Source organism: Serinus canaria, chromosome 2, assembly GCF_022539315.1.
Source record: "Serinus canaria isolate serCan28SL12 chromosome 2, serCan2020, whole genome shotgun sequence".
Classification (NCBI taxonomy): Eukaryota; Metazoa; Chordata; class Aves; order Passeriformes; family Fringillidae; genus Serinus; species Serinus canaria.
The window spans coordinates 137,819,287-137,839,998 of record NC_066315.1 but is presented as its reverse complement, the minus strand read 5'-3'; the positions used below and the strand labels follow the sequence as shown (position 1 = coordinate 137,839,998).

General features: G+C 46.3%; 1 protein-coding gene across 1 annotated transcript in view; it reads left to right on the top strand.

Moving 5' to 3' along the window:
- The first annotated feature begins 661 nt into the window (after positions 1 to 661).
- EXT1 (exostosin glycosyltransferase 1) overlaps positions 662 to 20,712 on the top strand; it is a 176,011-nt gene continuing 155,960 nt past the window's right edge. Inside the window, exon 1 of the mRNA XM_009087744.2 lies at positions 662 to 1,823. Coding sequence (XP_009085992.2) covers positions 877 to 1,823 — 947 coding nt within the window. The 5' untranslated portion in view covers positions 662 to 876. The remainder of the gene's footprint in view (positions 1,824 to 20,712) is intronic.

Here is a 20,712-nt window from a genome sequence, read left to right as displayed (position 1 = left end):
TCCACAAGGAGCCCTCATTGCCGCCGCGGCAGCGGCGCCCCCCGCCCGCCGGGTTATGAATGGGCGCGGCGGAAGCCCCGCCCCCCCGGACGTGACGCCCGCCAATGGGGGCGCGGGGTGCGCGGCGGGGTGAGGTCAGCGCGCGGGGCCGGGGCGGGGGCGGTGCGGGCCGGGTGCGGCGGGCGGGGGTCGCGGCCCCGGGCGGGGTGGGCGAGTGAACGCGGGGCTCGGCGGCCGCTGCTGCCGCGGCCCGGGGGAGGCGGGGAAGGAGGGAGGGGCGAGCAAGAGAGGGAGGAGGAGAAGAGGAGGGAGGAGGGTCCTCGCCGCCACTGCTCTGTCCTGGGGGCCATTCAGCGGGAGCGAGGCGAGGAGCGAACGACGCCCGGGCCAGGCGTGAGGCTCCGGGCGATGCGGGGCTTCGTCAGGCTGCGGCGCGGCGGCCGCGGGCTGTGAGCCGGCGGGACTGGGCTGGGCCGGGCCGGGCTGGGCTGGGCTGGGCTGGCGGCGCTGGGTGGAGAGGGGTGGGCGGGAGCGTGGCGGAGCCGAGCGCCGGCAGCGGCGGGAAGGCGGGAGCGGCGCTGCCCGGTGCCCGCCCCGCGCGGGGGGCCGGCCCTGAGTGCATGCGGGGCGCCCCGCCGGGCCGCCGCCGGGCCGCCGCCCGCCGCCCCTGAGACACCGGCGGCGAGAAAGTTGCGGCGGTCGCCCACATGCGCGGCCGCGGCCGGCGGCTTGGGGAACGGCGCCGAGCGGAGGTGGGCGAAGAGAGTTTGAAGCGCTCGCCGGCGGGAAGATGGCGGAGCGGAGCTGAGAGCGGCGCCCGGCGAGCTCGGGCTGCCCCCGCCTTCCTCCGCAGCCCCCCGGACCCCCGCCGGACACATGCAGGCCAAAAAACGCTACCTGACGCTGCTCTCTGCCGGCACCTGTCTTGCCCTGCTGCTCTACCTGGGAGGTGTGCGGCTGCGGGCGGCCCGGCACCCGCCGCCCGGTAGCCGGCATGGCCCGCGCCCCGGCGGCGCCGAGCGGCCCTGGCCCCGCTTCCCCGACGCCCTGCGGCCCTTCGCGCCCGCCGAGCGCCCGGGCCCCGAGGGCGGCGGGCGCGTCTCCCCCCGTCAGCGGCGGGACGCCAGCGCCGGCCTCTACCGCGGGCGCCGCTGCCGCATGGAGTCCTGCTTCGACTTCGCCCAGTGCCGGAAAAACGGCTTCAAGGTCTACGTGTACCCGCAGCAGAAGGGGGAGAAGATCGCTGAGAGCTACCAAAACGTCCTGGCCGCTATCGAGGGCTCCCGGTTCTACACCTCGGACCCTGGGCAGGCCTGCCTTTTCGTCCTTAGCCTGGACACGCTGGACCGAGACCAGCTCTCGCCCCAGTATGTGCACAACCTCCGCTCCAAGGTGCAGAGCCTCCACCTGTGGAACAACGGCAGAAACCACCTAATTTTTAATTTATACTCCGGCACCTGGCCCGACTACACTGAGGATGTGGGGTTCGACATTGGCCAGGCTATGCTGGCCAAAGCCAGCATCAGTACTGAAAACTTCAGACCCAACTTTGACGTTTCTATCCCGCTCTTTTCTAAGGATCATCCTAGGACAGGAGGGGAGAAGGGATTTTTGAGGTTTAACACCATCCCTCCTCTCAGGAAGTACATGTTGGTATTCAAGGGGAAAAGGTACCTGACGGGGATAGGGTCAGACACCAGGAATGCCTTATATCACGTCCATAACGGAGAGGATGTTGTCCTCCTGACCACCTGCAAGCATGGCAAAGACTGGCAAAAGCACAAGGATTCGCGCTGCGACCGAGACAACGCCGAATACGAAAAGTAAGTGAGCGGTGCCCCTTCCCCGTGCTTTTATCCCCAGGGCATGCCGGCATGCCCTCCGCTGCAGGCGGCCCGGGCCGCCGGGCAGATAGGAGCAGATGTGTGCCGGTGCGCTGGCAGCGGCCAGGGGAAGGCATTCATCACTCCTCTGGGCGAGTCGGTGGCTTCTCCCGTCACCCGTGAGGCTGCCGGCTGGCTCCGTGCTGCCTTGTCCGCGGGAGCTGGCGGGGCGGCACTGAAGGGCGATGCAGTGTCCTGCGGCCGTTCCTTGCCCGGGGACTGGTGACCTGCATGCGCAGCCTGATGGCTTTCCAAACCTTGCCAGCGGCGGAGGTGCTCTTGGAGGATGCGCTGCCATTTGACACTGCTTTTTGTCCCCCCAGTGCCTCTTAGGCCAGATGCCCTGTGCCTTCCCTGCCCTGAGACAAAGTTTGTACGAGTCCTCAGCTCTCTCCAGGTCGCATGTGAGCCAGGCTCCCGAAGCGGGTTGGTTGCTGAGGGTGATGGCTGGGATGCGCTCTCCAAAAAGCACTGCCTGGCGTGTGACCTGTGTCTGTGTATCTTCACAGACAAGTCTGTAACTTGCCTTGCCGTGTTTTTCCTCTCAGTTCAAACCAGCACAGTATCAATGAAGGAAGGCGTGTTGGCTGTGTTTGTGTCCTGCGTCTGAGTTTCTGGTTTTCACATGTGAGGGAATACACCAGTGATGCGAGCTCAGTGTGTGCTTACCGTGAACGCCTGGTTGCTTACCTTTCCTCGACTTTTATTTTTACTTGTTGGTAATATCACTGTGAAGCCAAATTTTGTCTCGCTGTACTGCTGCCCTTGTCTTCCAGTCTGCTTTTCAGGTTTGTATACATAGCTGCCGGGAAAATCGCTTCTGGGAATTACCTCCAGGATTGCGATGCTGACTAAGCCGTTTGCAGCTTATTAGTTGATTTAAATGCCGACTACCACCGCTATGTTTGCTGCAGAATAGGTGCCTGTATATGAAGTTTTTCACATGAGAATATTTCCTGGGTAGCATGAATTACACGCTGAATTAAAACAGACCAGCCGTACAGCACTGCGTGATGTGCAGTGGAGCTGCACCGAGAGCTGCCAGCGGCTGGAGGGTTTTGTGGTGCACAGGGGAACGTGGGTGGAAAAATACTTCTGGAGAGCATTTGGGAAGAAACTACGTTGGCATTAATACTGGTGAAAATTTCCGACAGGCTGTCTGTTTCTCCACCGAAACTATCCCCCGGGGTTGGGAAGAGACCGGGAAGGTCAGCATTGCACAGTCGACAAGCCTGCGTGATGTGCCCGGGTGAACTCTGCTCACCTTTTGGTTACTGTAATTCTGCTGCAGTGGGGGAGGAAAGAGCAGTGCAAATACTCAGTGGACTTTTAATCCCATGCATTTTCAGGAAACTGATGGGCAAATGGTGAAATAATGCACATGTGGAAGTGATACAGCATCAGTGCTGGATGATCAGTAGAGATCCTAAGCTAAGCTCTTGTTATTTGTCACCTGGGAGTCCCTTTAGCTTGTGATCTCCTTCAGGGAACATATGCTTTGGGAAAGGAGACCTGACAATCGCAGCTTTTCAGGGTGTATTGGTTTTTTGTGTTTAGATCTGAGCAATTTGAGCTAATTTACAGATGGGGGAAAATCCTAGTTATTTGCTGTATACTATAGTGTGTGTGCTGTCAAGTTGTCAAAACACCAAACATACCTGTCTGTGGTTTCACGTGAGTTCAATTTTTTTACAGCTATGCCATTTGGTCTAATAAAAGATCGACCTCTCCCTGTGAGTTCTGCTCCCCATAAAGCGTCTTTGCCACTTATTGTGGTGACATTTGTATATAGTAACCCTCAGGGTGTATGATAGCATACACCCAACTGTACCCACTATGCTGTGCTATTCATTCAGAAAGCATGCTTGCTGCTAGGATGCAGCTGGATCTGGGGTGGGGGGCTTCAACATTTGTTGCAATGCTGCTGTTAAAAGACAAGAACTGAAAACTGATGCTGTCAAGAAAATAAGATTATGCCAAGAATTGAGGCAAGCTCAGTCTGTGGTCAAGCTGCTGAGGTGAAGGGGTTTGCTCTAGTGAAGAGCTGCAGATGCTGCAGCTGTTTGACCCCGCATCTTACCGGAGCGAGGGCACCTGGCAGAGTGTGCTGCTGCCCCTTCTCACTGTGCCTCGGTGCCGATGCACAGCCGAGTGTGCCATCTGCTGCTCTCCCAGCACCGCGTCCTGCCAGGGCCTGTGTCTTCTGCCTCCTCTGTGCCTGTAGGGACCATGCCTGGTGCTCCACTCCCATTATCAAATCAGCTAGCCTCGCATCCCCAAGGTAGCATGACACAGCTGTCCAGTTGAAATGCTTCTGTGCTGATGTGTAACTCAGCTGTGAAAGCTGTAGAAGGAACTCCATTTTTCACCCCACATAAAGCAGCATCCTATAATCAGTGAGACTGTAGTGCTTGGAAAGAAGTGTCTCTGAATACATCTGGGCCTTGAAAACTGCACATGGAGTGGCTCTTGTGAGGTATTTGGGGCTTGGATTTAACAATGCATCTTCAAGGTTTTAATAAAAAAAAGGAAAAATATACTCTCCAGGATACGTCTATTGGCATATCTATATACAATTGGGAGTTGCATATTGTTCTTTTCTGTACTGATTTTCCTATCCTCTGCTGTGATACTTACACCACTTCACGTGAAAGACAGTAGTGAAGGTGCCCTGGTCATGGAGAGCTAGTCTTGACGTACCAGTGCTTGCCAGGGTGATGTATGAATGACTTGGTCTAGGTTAGAGGCCTTGCTGAGCCAGGTCAATTAGGTGACCAGATTTTAAAATGTGCTAACCTTATGTTAGCAGGGTAGTGGTGTTATAATGTGTTGGGTGTGGGGCTGCACAAATCACAAGTTACTTGTCATGGGGTTTCATCTAGGGTGTAACATTTGGTGTTGGGTTCACATGAGGTCCACCTGTCTGCTGGATGTGGTGTTTTCTCTCTAGGAGATTGAAAAAGCCAAGCAAGGTGACTTCCTGACCTCTGGAAAAATGTGTAGAGTGTCTTTCTTTGTTTGGGGAAAGCTTGGATGGGCATGTGTGTGTATTCGACTGTCTCTGTGAATTGTATTGAAAGATCCATCTGTATGTCACAGCTAATTAATTTGCATCCTAGTTACGCATCTCAGCAGATAAAGCTGAGGCAGACTGAAATGAATTACATTATCATGATTAGACTGCTAGCAAACAGGATATAAAAGAAAACAAAGAAAACCTCTGGTTTTCTTTACAGTGTCCTTGGTTGTCAGAGGTGGCCTTTGTCACCCAGCACTAGGGCAGCTGGGCTTTCTGAATTCCTCCGCAATAAGATTTCAGCCTCAAGCTTTACATTTCACAAAGGGTTAAGGGAATAAAAGCTGCTGCTGCTGAAGTTTGAAGACAGCCTCTTAAATATTTAATGACAGTCTAAATATATACATATGTACAATGTGTTTTAAACAAAGGCAGAATTCATATACAGGCTTAACTGGTTCCAAATAATTACTTTTTGGAAGGTAATATAAATGACTGTGGATACAAAAAAAAAAAAAAAGGAGGAATGTGATGTTCTAATAAATCCAGATGCAGAAAAGAGGTTTGCACCAAAATGAAAATCTTTCTAGGAAAGTAAAATAACGTCTGTGGTATATCCCCTGACCTGCAGCAACCAAGCCCTCGGAAGATGGAGAGTGTAGTGGAGATAGTATCAAAAAACATAAGGTCTCACCAGAAGCTCATTCAAGGAGACTTTTTCTTCATCCATGCTTGATATCTGAAGTTAATGTTGAGAATGAATCAAAAAGGAAAAAAAAAAAGAAAGGAGTAGAATGGAGGAGGAAGAGTTAGAAAAAATGTATTTTTGGAGAAAAGTGAACTATGGTGGAGGACAATGAGGTGTTCTTTATAGACTAGGTTTTTTGACAGGTCAAGCCTCTGTGATCATGACTGAACTGAGAAAGGGAGGTAAAGCATGCAGGACCTCATGAGTGGGACTAGTTCTGTCAGAGGAGGTTGGAGGCATGTGGTAGTGGAGGAGGAGCCTATGGCAGGAGCTGCTCACAGATCTGCCTGGGGCTGTGGGTGCTGGCAGAAGGGGAGAGCAGCAGAACCTTGCATGCTTATACCAGGAAGACATCTCTGCAGGGCACACAGTAGCACTAGGCAGGGTTGGATGTGTACTTCTGCAGGAGAATATATCCAGCTGAACATTTTCATTGATGCCTGGTACCCAGTAGGTTTACCTGGTGTGCACTCTATTGGTGGAACATGTGCCAATCACAGCTGAACCTGCCACCCTTGAAAATTTTGAGTATTGGTCACATGCAATAGGTACAGAATGGGAAGAAAAGCAGGTTTTAGTTTTGCTTCCTTCCCACTAGGAATAAAACATGCATACTGAAAAAAAGAAGCGGTAGAAGTACATGTGAGGGATGACTGCCACTCAACAGACTGGCTGGAGAATGTGAAGTAAGGCTTAGGCTTGCCCATCCAACATGTGATGATAATGTGAAAGCTCCGTATGCATGTATGTGCACGTTTCAAACAAAGGTGAAAGTCTTGTATTTGTAATTTACTGAGCTTCCGTGTATTGTACTAAAATACAAATGCAAATGCCACACTTAATCACTCACTGGATTATTTTTTTAATTATCTAAAAGCCTTCACAAGTCAGCTCATTTGCAGCTACTTTGGACAGGTCTGAGAAATCACCCAGGTTCAGAGTGGCTGTTGTTTAGGACATCTGAAATGAGATGGGAACCAGTCAGGGCATCTTGTATATCACCAGGCTGTTTTGGGAGCTTGGATAAAACTCAAAAACTACTGAGAGTGCTTGGGCATTTTCCCAGAGTAACTTGGCTTCTACAGAGACCTGTCCCCACCAGACTACTTTTTAATATTGATTTTTTGAGAAACTGGAAATTTGCCTAGTTTACAATACATTTATCCAAATGCAGTAAACAGGTAAATAACAAAGCTTTAATGGATGTCTGAGAATATAGGACTTGCTCTGTTGTGTTTTTCCTCTTGCTCTCTGTATTGCAGAGTGTCCTTATGTGCCTGTTGATGCTGATTTAATACAAGTAGGGCCCTGAGAGGTAGGAGCTTCCAGAGGTTCCCGGCTGATGCCCTGGCTGGAGCTGGGAGCAGAGGTGACAGGGGCATCCCTAAGCTCACAGGCAGCTGTGAGCACTCCTCAGCCTGGCTGCTTGCAGCAGGCACTTCCCTCTGTGGAGGTGTGGGAGCAGGTGGCTCTGTGTGGGAGCGAGTGGATCCGTGTGCGTGAGCGTGTTCCCAGTGCGAGCAGTGCTGGGTGCTGCCGCGTGTGTGGCCGGGTGTGCAGGGTCAGGCACTGGCAGAAGAGCCCACCCTGCCCGTGGGCCTTAAACCAGGCGCCCTCCTAACCTCAAGTAATTAAGTTTTCTTGTGGGGTGAGTTATTATTATAATTGGTTGCCCCAGGCCTTTCTGTGCCTTTCTATGAAGCATCTCATATGAGCTGTGTGGTGACAAAGCATTACAGTGGATGGGTGATCTGGTCTGCAGCAGATGTTTTCTGCATGCAGAATGTGTGTGAACACAGCTTTCACAGCTCGAGGGGCTCTTCTTTTATTTTTCCTGCCTAGGAAAATTGATCTAGAATAGTTTATTGATGAATACTCATCATTGAAGAGACACTTCATGACAGAACAAAATCCAAAGAAAAAAATTATCTGAGTCATCATTTTAAGTAGAATTAATCTGGAAACAAGTAGCTTCAAGGGCTTGTTGAACCCAGATCAGAACTGAGCTGAGAGTAACAGTTCCGGCTACCTATTTTGGCAAGAGAAAGTTCTTTTGTGCCTCCAGTGAGGTGGCCTCAGCAAGAAGGTGCTGCAGAGCATCCCTTGGTGTTCCTGCCTTCTTACCCTTCCTCGCTGGGTATTTCACAGGGCGGAGTCTGACTTTTTCAGGATATTCTGTAGTGGCCTAAAGTAACCTTCACTGAAACTGCTCCGAAGGGAGGGAGGTGGCTGAATTTGGGATTCTGTTGCAAGTTGTGTGCAGCTGCCTGCTGCTCCCTGCTGCACTGAGGGTGTTCTCAGCTGTGGGCCTGTTTGCATCCATGCATCTGTGAAGTAGTGCATCTTACTGGGAGAATGGGAGTGAACAAGAGGGGTTCCAGCTCGAGACAGACCTGAAGAGAAAAAGACTACTGCTCTGACTGCTGGAGATAATCCTTTTGCCCCACATATAGTCCTGGAACAGCCCGCTGGAAAGTAAACCAGCAGCTGCTTGCAGGAGAGGGAAGTAAATGAAACTGGTCTGCACGAAGCACTTATTTGCTCAACAGATGTGAGTCAAGAGAATGTGCTGTAATCTGATGATTTCTGGAGTATTATCTGTGATTGTTTTCCTTTTCTCTCTGAAGGCTTTATTTCAGAAAATCCACTGAGTTTTGTGGTCTTGGGTAAACAAACTGTTTTGCTAACCAGAGAAGAATAATTGGTAGGTACATGGACAACTGTCTGGCCTGTGAATGGAGTTAAATGCCGTGTTCTGAGCTGCTAAGGTGACTGACTTCTCATGGACTTGGCTATATCTAGATGATAATGCCAGATTTATATTCTTGTCTCATGTCATATGGATATTAGTTTAGCTTGTGAGAATGTGTGAATATAACTTCAGGTTATATTTAAGGGTCTGCACCTTTCCACATTGCCAGGTATTTGGGACATATACATTTCAAAACCTCATGGTTTACACTGAGCTATAGATTTGTTCCTCTTCCTGTGTTCGCCTATGCTGTGCTTTTACGTGAGGCTTTGTGTTGCTCTTTTTCAATCCAGATTTCAGGAGGAAACAGGACATGTATCATCACTGTTTTACCCTTAATTTGGGAGCCTCCTCAGTCAACTGTAGGGAGCATTACTGCTATGTAATGCTGATACAACTCACCCCCAGATCTCTAGAGGAGACAGGGAGGGAGAAGCTGTGGCAGGAGGGGCCTGAGATACCAAGTGTGCACAGGAGCAATTAAGGATCCTAGCCAGAGAATGGTGGGAGTCCTTCCTTCCACTTTTACAGCAAATTATAATTTGTAACAATTTGACAGCTGCTCTAGAAGAAACTATGCCGGTATTGTGGCAGGGGTGCCGCATAGCCTGGGAGGGTGTTTGAAGGCCAAGAGGTGGGAGATCAGCATACTGCTGTGCTGCAGGAGAACGTTTTAAGTAAATAATTCCAAATGAGAACAAAAGAGAAGAGATTCATTTCACATGAGAAGGGGGAACTAGTGTTGTAAGAAATACAGGCTCTATCTCAGCAAAATGTGGTGTCTTAACTGCTTTTCTGGGAAAAACCTGCTGCCAGGCTGATGGCTTTCCAAGTGCAATCTGACTTCCTAAAATGTTATCCTTTCTTAGAATAAGAAAACATAACTGTAAGCCAGTCAGGAGGGTTAGGCCTACTCAATAATAGGAGAAAGAAGAGGCCATTTTCATTAAACATCTTCTGCACTTGTCTCTCCCACCAACTCTTGCTGAGATTTAGCTTTAGTTTTTTGGGTGGTTCAGTGCTGTCTCCTTGGCCAGGATGCTAAGTGGGTGTTCCCTGAAAGGTGGTAGGGGTGGGATGCTTGTGTTGGGTAAATCAGGCTGCCATTTCATACTCCAATGAGAGGCTTCTCAACCCTCCTGCAGTCCCTGGGAGAAGTGAGGTGCTGGCAGGGCTGTTGCAGGAGCCTCTGCCTTCTCTTGCCTGGATGTCTCAGGACTGCAGTCTGACAGTCAGGATTGCCACTGGCAACCATGGTTATGTTTCCATATGCTTTTAAAATGGAAAGGAGTCTTGGCTTTTCCGAAGAATTTTGGAGGTTTACTTTAGTGCTTTGTAATGTTTAGAGCCTGTGTAAAACTGAAATACTACTCAGTTATGTTTTCTGTTTCCCCTTCTCAGGAACCATCAGTGAGCATAGGTCTAAAATTATTTTCCAATAAAAGGTGACAGTTGTCAGAAGCAGTATAAAGCAGCTCTCCTCTGTGTGTTTGATGAGGGCAAATAGCCTTTAAAGCTTTTTTGGGGGTTTTACTTGTCCTGGGTGAGGACATGTTTGGTATATGAACCATTTAACTCTCCTTGCTTCACTTAGCTGCTACTGGAGACCACTGCTTTTCCAGGCACTGAACTGCTGTCTTTCCTGATCACTCCTCCAAGGACTCTTGCAGTGCATTTAGCAAATTCGGTAAAGCTTCTGTAAGTTGACTTATTTTTCCATGATGGTTTCTAGTCCAGAAATACACGAGAACAAAATAATTCCTGGGTTCCTAAGGGAATTTTCCATTTATTCACTTTTTCCCCCTCTAATATCCTTTTTGTGTTTATGAATGAAACAGAATTAGGGCTAATTTAGTTGATTGGCTGCAAAACAAAAGTATTCAATGCTAAGAATGGGAAATGAGAAGGCCTTTCTGAAATGTTACTTCTTTGCATAATTATAATAGATTATAATTATACATTTGGGTGTTTAGCAGTGGATTTGCTGTAAACACGGTCGTGGGAAATCTCTCGTCGCTCACTTGTGTCGGTTCGAGTCCCAGTGCGGTCCCGTTGATGGCTGTACCAGCATCTCTAACATCATCTTCTCTTTGGGCAGGGTAATGTGCCACAGAGAATGCAATCTCCAGTTCCCTTCCTGGCTCCTCCTACAAAATTACAGCTGGTCGATATGGCCATGTCAGACTGTTGACACAAATCAATAAGATCAATCATTCTTCGGCTCCTAAACAAAATTGAGCGCGTGAGCTGACAGCCTGCGCGTAGCAGTAAATTCCTAAAGGAAAATTGCATACCATAGTGTTTGCTGAGTGTAAACAGTAGTGGGGGATCCTATCCTGTTAATAATTAGTTCTCTGAGGCTGTAAAAAGGAGCATGGTATAAATAGTTTGCTAAAGCTGCAATGTGTGCTATGACCCCTGCAGCCTTCAGGCTGATGGAGAACATCACCTGACCAACAGCCATGTGGGAGACAGAGGAGCGTGGCAGTGTTAGGGTAGGAATCCTGTTTTTCTTCATTCTCCTGGAAGATCTTGACTTCTGATACTGGTTTTTGCCTGGCAAATAATTGCAGACATTTTATCACAATACTGGCATTCCTGGTGCGGTCAGGTACTGAACAGTGTGTTACTACCAGAAAGCCCATCAGAATCGTGGTTTTTGTAGTAGTCAAGAATAAATTCAGAGGCTGCTTCTAAAAATCAGAATCTTTGTCTGAAGGGAAGGACAAATTTTTGTTACGATGTCTGAGTTTTTGTCTCTGAAGGCTTGCTTTGGTGTGTCTCAGACTCAATCAGCTGTTTCAGGAAGATAAACACATGAATGTTTAATCTTATGAGTTTGCCACCAACCATTGTGCTGGGTGCTAGCAGATTTTTCTTTTAATTAAATCTAATTTATCTAATCCAAATGGGAAACATAATTATAGGATTTATTTTTTAATATTGTGATTTCAGAATTTTTTTATAAAGAATAGTAACACTTCCCCCTTAAGGGCGGTTTAAAAATCAGCAAACAGAATGGGAAAAACTGAAGTACACTTTGCTGAAAGTAATAAATCTCAGACAAGATGCAAAAAAAAAAAGCAGCTGAAGTGTTGGAGCTGCAATAAAGCTGAAAATTAATGATCAGTAGGTTGCTGCTGCAAGAGAGAGTGAATGCATTATGGGTTTGAGGAGACGCCTATGGCTTATTAAATGCCAGCAAATTTTTGCATAAGCAGTAGAAAACCCTGATCAGAAATTGTAAAATGGTGTGAACTGCAGCTGGAAGATCCAGTGCCACAGAGGATGTGTGCACCATGTGTATGGTTGAAACATAAGAAAGTGCTTCACAGGATCATGGTCTAAAGTTGCACGCTAAGCTCCTTTAGTTTCTCATTGGAGGAATTTAAATGTTTCAGTAAGGCATGACTGAAATCACAGGAAGGGATTTATTGTACTTTACATAAGAAGGTGTGTATAACTGTTCAAAATAATTTAAAACAAATAACATCCCTTCACCCTCCCACACTCCCTTACACTTTTTTTCTCTAAACCCAAAAGCTAAGACTACTACTTGAATTGTAATGGAATAATATATCAAGTGAGTGATCACATCAGGCATGGACACTTACCAAATCACAGCGAGATAACTGTGAATAACTCTCTAGTTTCAACAATTTGCATGGCCATTAACAATTGATGGGTTTCCCTTAGAACCGCATTATCTATGGCAGCAGGATCTATTCCTGTGCACTGCTCCTGCATACTAAGTGCCAGACAAATTCTCAAAACTGAGGATAATAAAAAATCTGATAGCAGCAAGGTGAATGAAGCAGGTAGAAATTTCAAGGCGACATTTTTTGAAGATAGGGAAATGTTTCAGGCAGTCTTGCATTTTCGTAACTGTTCTTCATCCCCTTTCCCTGCCTGCTCTTTTACTACAGTTCTGCAAGTTTTAATTCAGGCTGGTGTTAGGTTTCTTTTCACTACTTGGCATCACTTCAGGCTTGATAGTCAGTCTGGCCTGTGGATCAGTTAACGTAAGATTTTAAAATGCTTTTTGTTACAGTTTTGTGTTGGACAGTTGTCTTCAGAAGCTTTTATGCATTTTTGACAAAAGATAATAATGGCGCTGAATTTAGCTGTCCCAGATTGTTGGGTGGCTCTTTCATCGGAGGGATTTCAAGGAGGAGCCAAAGATGTGCTTTTCTTATTAGAATCATACCACGATTTTAATAAGTGTGCGACCCATCCCTTACTTCTAGTGCTTTCATCTCTGGCTGACAGCATGTCAGTTCTTTCCAGATTCCTCTACCAAGCTGACTTTTCCAGCCCCAAATCTTTCTCTTTTTATTTCTCTTTCTCACCCTCTTCCCTCTCCCCCTTTCTTCTCATGGCGCTGTTGTTGTGGCAAGATGAAAGCAGCTGAGTGAAGTGGTGGCGGGGGAAGCTCGGGTAATCAAAGCACACAAGCGGCTGGAGCTGTGGGAAGGCAGGTGGGTGACACATCAAAGTCAGCGGTGCGTGTGCTTGCTGCTCTCACCTCTCCTTGTAAATGACCCCCCCGCCATAAACAGAGTTCCTGGGGTTAATTTGTGAGTTCACACACACACAAATGCAATTACTTTTCTATGGCCTTCCCGAAATTTACTTGCAGAGACCAGTAATAAAATCTTCGCTTTGTTCCTTGGAATATGGCTTTTGCAGATGTGGTGTGTAAGGGGACAAGTACCTAAGTTGTTGATAGCGGGAGGTGGTTGTTCACTTTCAGCTGAGGGTAGCCCATCACCTTATTGTCCCATCTGCCTGTCAGTGTTGTTTCAGGGTTGCTGGAGGCAGGATGAGAGCTGGAGGGTCTGAGCAGCATCTGGTTGTCCCCAGCTGGGTCTTGCATGCTTAGAGATCCTGAGAACATCTTGTCAAGGGACCCCTTGGCTGGGGCAGGGAGCACCCATCGCTCTGCCACAAATGGATGGTGCTTCCTGAGCTGTGCACCCAGTGTGAAGGATTCCCGTCCCCTTAGCTCAGTAGAAGCCCCAAACTCCCACTCATCTCTAAACTCTGTGCATGTCTCATGAGGTGGAGCTAACTATGGGCATGGCTATTTTCTCAGCTGTTGCCTCCTTTGTCTTTGCTGTGGAGCTCAGCGGTTGAGCACCCCGTGGTCTGGGTCGACTCTTGCTCTGTGTTTGTGCAGGGGGACCTGGTCCTTGTCTTAACTGTGTGCACTGAAGGTGTCAAAAAATCATTGCCATTCATTGACAGGGTTCTTCCTCACTGCCTGCTGATGCCCATTTCAGTTACTGCTGCTGAAAACCAAAATAACCAGGGCACTTATCTCACATTAGTGAATTGCAGTGAAAACAGGTTGTTTTATTAGGCATTTCTGATGACCTGTAATAATAACCCTTTTTTGCAAAGAGTTTTTTTTACTCTTTCATTTTTAATGAAAATACTTTATGATACAGGTCATAGTAAAATAATTCACAGTGTGTGAATTATTGTGTTGTTATTACAGTGTATGTGTGTGTTGTTTACGTCTAAAACTGGTGATTTAAGAACTTAGAGATAGTGGTGGGATCCCTGGGTGCCCTGTTGGTATAGTTACTGGTTATAGCAGTAGTTGTTACTTTAACTTTGGTCTCAGGGTAACCATGTTTCACAATAATCAATGCCCTGATTACTGTAATTGCAGCTTGTGGTACCATGGTCTAGGCCAATAAAGTGTGGAATTTAATGAATATTTGTAAACAAGCTTGATTAGGAAGTAGTTTGAGGATATGCACTGGTGGAAGATAATAGAAGAGACCCATCCTCAGCCTTGATAAATAGAACGGATGGAAACCTGAAAATGAGCAGCAAAGCATGGAAACCATCCTACTGCTGTTTACCTTGTGTTTATTGCTGCACCACGTCTTAAAAAATCTCTCCTTAAAAAAAAAAGGAAGCTGACTCCCCACTGCAATGAGATCCTATGTACATAATTTCAGTCTCCTCTGCAGAGCTTTAAAGTATTATCAGACATGATGTTGAAAACTGGATTTACAATGTAGGGCTGGTATCAGCCTTAAGTAAAGAAGTGTCTATTGTCAACCCATGATTGAATCATAATGCACTTAAAATGAAAAAGGAAACCACCATTGAAAATGGGAAATAGATTTCATAGTGGTGCCTCTGGGGAGGTGGATGGCTGACATCTGGCAGTTACTGGAAAGTTGGCTGTGTTTTACTGTCCTTAAGGAACTGCTTCCCATTTTTGCTGGTTATTGGCTGTGGTTGTGTCCACACGTTTCAGATGCATGTCCTCCATCTCAGGTATAGAGGCCTGTCCTACACCCTCTGTCAGGCCATTTGGAAGTGTTTAATATGAGTCTGGCAACTTAAAAGAGTAGAAGGGTACATCAGGTACCCTTCTTGTGGTTTTAGATGGTTGCTTTGAGGTTGCCAGAAATCCCTTTACACCTCCTTGCCTTTTCTCTTCTCTTTCTCCATCTTTATTCTATCTTTAAGTACTAGACTTTTATTTGCAGGTTTTCCTGGCTGAGTGCATGGGTGTCTTTCTCAAAAGTAGCATTAAATCCTGCTTACTTCACCTGTCCTTATTTTTCTTTTTTTTTTTTTTTTTTTTATTTAAAGCTTTTGGTTATCTGCAAAGTTTGACATTAATGGAAATGCATTGAAGGGAAATGCATAAGGAGTCTTTGTCAGAGAGCTCCAGCCCTGAGCAGTAGGCTGGTGAGTGGCTGTTCCTACTGCAGGAGCTTGGAGGGGAAGGGGTCTTCCAGCATCTACAGTTCATCCGTTTGCTTCCTACCTGCTGGTTTCCAACAGTATTAATTTTTATGCATTTATTGTATTTAATTAAAAGCAGAGCTGCTTTCAGCAGTGCTTGCAGAGATTCCGCCTCTCCCCCAAATGCAACAAATAGGCATCTGGTATTTGTTTTGTATAATACAATCCTCATAAAATGAAAAGTAATAAAGCATAATTATCTGTAAAGGCTTGTTTTATAAGCCTAGGAATGAGCTTGTTCCTGCCTTGTTTTTGTCGAGTTGTAAGATGGTTTTTGCCCCTCTCCAGATTAACAGAGAGTCAGTTCTTACAGTGTTTTAAACCCTGGTGTGTAAAGGCAGAAGGTGGTGTGAATGCATGCACAGTATAGCGCTACTGGATCTCTAGAGGTGAGGATAGTCTTTCTGTTCCCTTTAGAAGTTTTTCCCTTACAAACAAGAGGTTTTATTTGAAAGCTTTGGTAAAGTAAGAGGGAGGAAAATCTGTGGGCAGCACAAACAGTTCAGTATTTCTGAGCTATAGGCCTTAAAGTTGGGTTTGAGCCCTTTCTGCACACTGCTCATCCTTGGCAGTGTGAAGGACAGGTGTCATGGGTCTGTGCTCATGCTTGGATGTATATAGTATTCCTTGATTTGGCCCTCACTGCATTACTAAACAGACTTTAACTGCTATTTATCTTAATTTCTCAGAGTACTGGTGGCTTGATCCACTTCCAGCTGTCATCAGGATTCCCAGCTCAGGATTCAGCTGTTTTGAGGAGCTAATTATGCTCATTTCACATTAGATTTGCTGCTTGCTATTTGTTTGTAGGCAGCTATGCCATTTTGCTTGCCTTTGGCTTGCTGTAACCCTGCAAAGTCCTGCCTGCTACCACATGCTACCAGCATATTTTTCTGGGGAAAAGTGAAATCAGATAATCTAAACCAATTAGATAGTAAGGTGAGACATTCGAGCTGCTTATGACTGTCTAAAGATGAAGTGTGAAAACCAAATTCTTTTAGAAAACTCACAGTCCGAACTTACTACTTTTTTATTTTTCTTTAAATTAGTAGTAAGAAGAATCCACTTTTTTGTAATGAAAGCTGTGGGGCTGCAATGCATCTTCAACTTCAGCAAGCTTTGGATATGTTTGCTTCATTCCTGTTCTGTGCACAATTAATTAAAGTGTTAGAAGAGTGCTTTGCTCAGCTTTTATGTGAATTGTAGCCTTCTCAAAACCAGATATGACTTAGGTATTGCTTTTTCTCTGCAAGACAAGCCTTGTAATTTTGAATCTTGATGAGTGGCTGCTTTTGTTCTGCAAGTCTCAGAAACAATGGGGTTGGGAGCATATAACAAATTGCCAAATGATAACACTTTGGAGAGAAAAATCATCTTCAAGTGCCTCATTCCCTACGTTTTTCATTCTGCAGAGATGCAGCCCCAGGTGTAGAGACCCACTGCTAGGGCAAGGAGATGCTCCCCCAGCAAGTCCTGCTTTCTGGGTGGCAGCAGTGCCTGGGCATGGCCATGTGCTGAGCTGCTGCTGCCCTCCCTGTATTGAAGTAATTTCCTTGAAAAACGTTTTTCTTGAAATACACTTTTTATTAATCATATCTGGGGATACTGGTATAATCTGCTCATTGCTGACTTCAGTTGTTTAACATCACTGTTGTGGCTGCTCTGGGTCCTCAGTCAGAGAGCGGCCAGCAGCAGCAGGGGAGGTGTTAGGAGGCTCCCGGCTGCCTTATGTGATGTTGCTTTCCATGGCCAGAAGTCTTTGATCTATTCAAACAGAAGCCTGAGAAGTGGGGGATGGATGCCACATTGCAGGCTGATGTGTAAATGCATTCTTTTGCACCAAAGTCTCATTTAACTTCTAAGCTAAATGTGCCATGTATGTCAGAGGCTGCAGAGTCTGTCTACAAGTCAAAGGGTCTGAGATGTTTGTCATCTCCACACAGCCTATAATGTTCCATTTACTTTTTCATGCAAGATCTGGAATTCAATTGTTGTATTTTTTATCTATTTCTTATTGCTCCACTTAGGTGTAGAATAGGGAGATACATCCCTGGAAAGTTTACTGGTCCTTAATTCATTAATGTGTCCAGAATGATCTGAGACCAGTGTTGCTTTGCATTCACAGAATTGAATTCAAAAGTTTGGATGTCTTCTGATTCAGACTTCTTATTTCTCAGGAATAACTGGGTTTCACTCTACCAGTGCAAATGAAATGAAGCTTTTAGCTTCAGTCCTGCTATCAGTGTGGTATGGACTCATCATTTGTTCTCTTACCCATTGTGTGTGGAGTGATCGCTTTTGGCACGTTTTCTTTTAAATGCAACGTAAAGTGAAATCCTGTTATTTGCACACATCCTGTGGCATGCATCTTCAAAGTATCTAGGCAACCTTTATGTAGATGACACTTTTAACTCAAACTTTTCCATCATTATAAGTGTGGTCCTGTGAAAAGAAGCCGGATGAAAAAGGGAGGCAAGAAAGGGCTGGCTTGAACTCACTTTTGGCAGCTTGAGTCACTTGTAAGACTCTTAGTAGGAAGAGTCTTACAAGTCTTCTTACACACTGAAGATCTTTGCTCCCTTACACTTTAAACATCAACTTCAAACTATTCCATGTTTTTCGTTTGAGCTTGGGCAGGTAGGGGATCTCCTGGCTCTGCTGGAGATGATAGAATATCTATCAGTAAAGGGGGATTTCAGAGCTTCTGCAATCTCACACCAAGCAGTGGATTTCCTTGTGTGGTTCTTGGCTTCAGGCTCAGGAGGATGAGTGGTCCAAAATATCTGCAGCTGTAGCCCTGGGAGGTATGTGTGTTCTGACAGCTTTTGAGTTCAGCTGTGCTTCTCAGAAAATGAGAGCTGAATGGAAGACTTGAAAGACTTAAGGGGAAGCTACCACTGCAATCCCTGCGAGGAAGAAGTAAAGCTTACACAAAGGAAATTATTTCAATAAAAGCGTGTCTGTGGGGTCAGATGTGACCATGCCCCATCAATGGTGCAGATAGAGCAAGCATCACTACCACAGCAGTTTGATCTCCAGTTGGGAATTGGTCTCCAAAGCCAAGGTTACTGAGATACTTGCACAAGGAATGTTGTGGCCCCAGACTTTGTATCAAGATGAATGTAATCTCTTAGAGCAGTTCTGCTTTAGCTAGATGGAGCAAGCATCCTCCAGGCAGGAAGCAGGGCCAGTGCAAACATCACACTGTGTGCTGTGGTTGCTTTGGCAGAAATGGGATTGGTGTCCTCATGCTTGATGCTTACTGAATTGTAGTGTGGGTAATCAGCATGGTGCATGTTGGTGTTAAGAAACATGATGGTGCTGTAGGTCAGTGTGCACAACAAAACAATCACAATTCCCACGTGCCCCCCATCAACAGGCAGCATTAACAAATCTCACTTTGCTGCCCTGGCCTGCTGCTGGGGAACATGGTATGTTCCTCTATCCAACTCTTAAGAGGATGAGGGTGTTTGGAGGACTGGTGCCAGAAACCTGGGACTTTGGTTTGGGGAGATAACAGGTTGTGTGTCTGTGATTTACATTTACTGGGAGGTGATTCCTTTGGGTTCTCATTGCATTCAGGGTGTCAGCCCAAATACGAGTGATGGCATCTTCCCACATGTAGTTGAGTTGGCCCAGAAGAGCAGGCTGAACGGAAAGGTGAAAGGGATGGGAGGCACTGGATGCCATTGTTTCCTCAGGTGCTGGGTTTTAGGAGGTGGCAGCCCCAAGCAGCTGGCTGAAGTCTCCCTGGAAGCTGATTCAGAACAGAAAATGAAGCTCAGGTTTCTCAAGAGTCTGGCTGCCAGAACCCCTTCTGCATACTCATGCCACCCCTCTGGTCTATATCATAGCTGAGCCTGAGTGTCCAGCAATAGCAGGACAATGAGTGTAGCTGTTTCTTAGGGAATGCTAAAAGGAAAAACTTGGGAATAGCGTGGAAAAATATTTAAAGTGCGGGGAGGAAAGATCCAGATTTTGGTGTTTGAATGCTTAGGACAGTTAGTGAAAGCTTCCTATTGCAAGGTAAGGCAGCTATGTTCATAGCCAGAGGTTGGGTTTGGGTTTTTTTAAAAATTATTATTATTATTAAAGGCCAGCTGTTCATATAATCTTGACCAAATTTCTGTGCTACAAAAGGCTAAAGTTGTTATCTAGGACTTGATGATTAATGCCCAGTTTGCCTGTAATGAGGGTACCAGTGGTAAGTATCACCCTGCAGTGATTTCTTTATTTGTCTGTGGGTTGGTCATGAAAGCTTAGATGGATATTGACTACTCTCATCTTGACTGTGGTTTTAATTACAGGGCAGTAAGAGTCAAGTGGGATAGCATTTTGGGTGGTTGGTGTGGGAATAAAGCGATGTGGTAAACTGAACCCTGGTAGCTCACTTGGGACAGTGGTGAGTTGTTACTACATTCTGGTGAGAGAAGCAGCCAAAGGAGTACTACAGTACAGTTAGGTGGGACTGTTAGTGACATGACTGAGTGAATTCATTAGTGGGAATGGTGTATTCTTGTATCTGCTTGTCCTTATAACTGCTGGGGGAAGATACTCAGGTGAAACAAGACTGGTGGAAAGAAGGGAGGAAGAAAAGAGACTCTGAGGATCTGGTGCTGAAATGCATCTGTTTCTTGGAGGGGTTTTACTGAATACTGGCAGTTTGCTGTCAGTAGTGTACTCCTGATGAAACATCTTCATGTAGGTGCTGTTTGTGCATCTGATGTTGGGTAGGTTGGAAACAAGTGGATGAAAGGACAGATATACTTCTGTCAGGTGTAGGCTTCTGTGCAAAAGGATTGAATCAAGGCAACAGCTGCCTTTGGCAGAGGATATATTCTCAGTTACTGGTGTTTTCTCAGGCAAATAGCAATAAACTTGTGTGGGTGTTTGAGATAGAAAAATGCACAGACAAAGATGCCATCTTTGAGCTTCCAAAAAAAAGCCAAAGTGAAGAGCTGGAGGCTATAGACAGTGCAATATTTTCTTAAGTATAGACAGCTGTTGTCTGACCTCTTTCTGTTTATCAGCATCTTTGTTAGGAATTATTCCGCTGAGGGACCTTGTAGTTTTTGTAGTTAAGGGGAGATAATAAAGATGACCCTAAAGTAGGAGTGGCTTAGAAGAAAACCAATACACTTAAACAGTAAAATACACTCCTGTAGCAGAGAGCATATTCATGATCAAGGCTGTGAAGGTTTATGCTTGCTTCTATCAAAAAAAGAGGTCTCTGGTTGAGCTGTGCCAGGGTGTGTGAGATGACCTCTGTCCTGCTGGGAATGCCCCAGTGCCAGTATTGATGTGTAATGGGTGAGGCATCATCTGGGCATTAAGAGAAGCAGGTGAGCATTAAGGAGCTCTCAAGGAGATAAATATGGTGTGTGAAAACCCAAGGATGGAAGGAGGGGGAGAATTAAGAATCAGAAAAGCAGTACTACATCTTTTGTTATAACAGATTTTTCTTCCCTCTCCGCTCTGTTTCCTCTCATGTTTGTTAGAAGTGGGGTTGCAGTGTTTGGGTACTAAGGAGGTGAGAAGG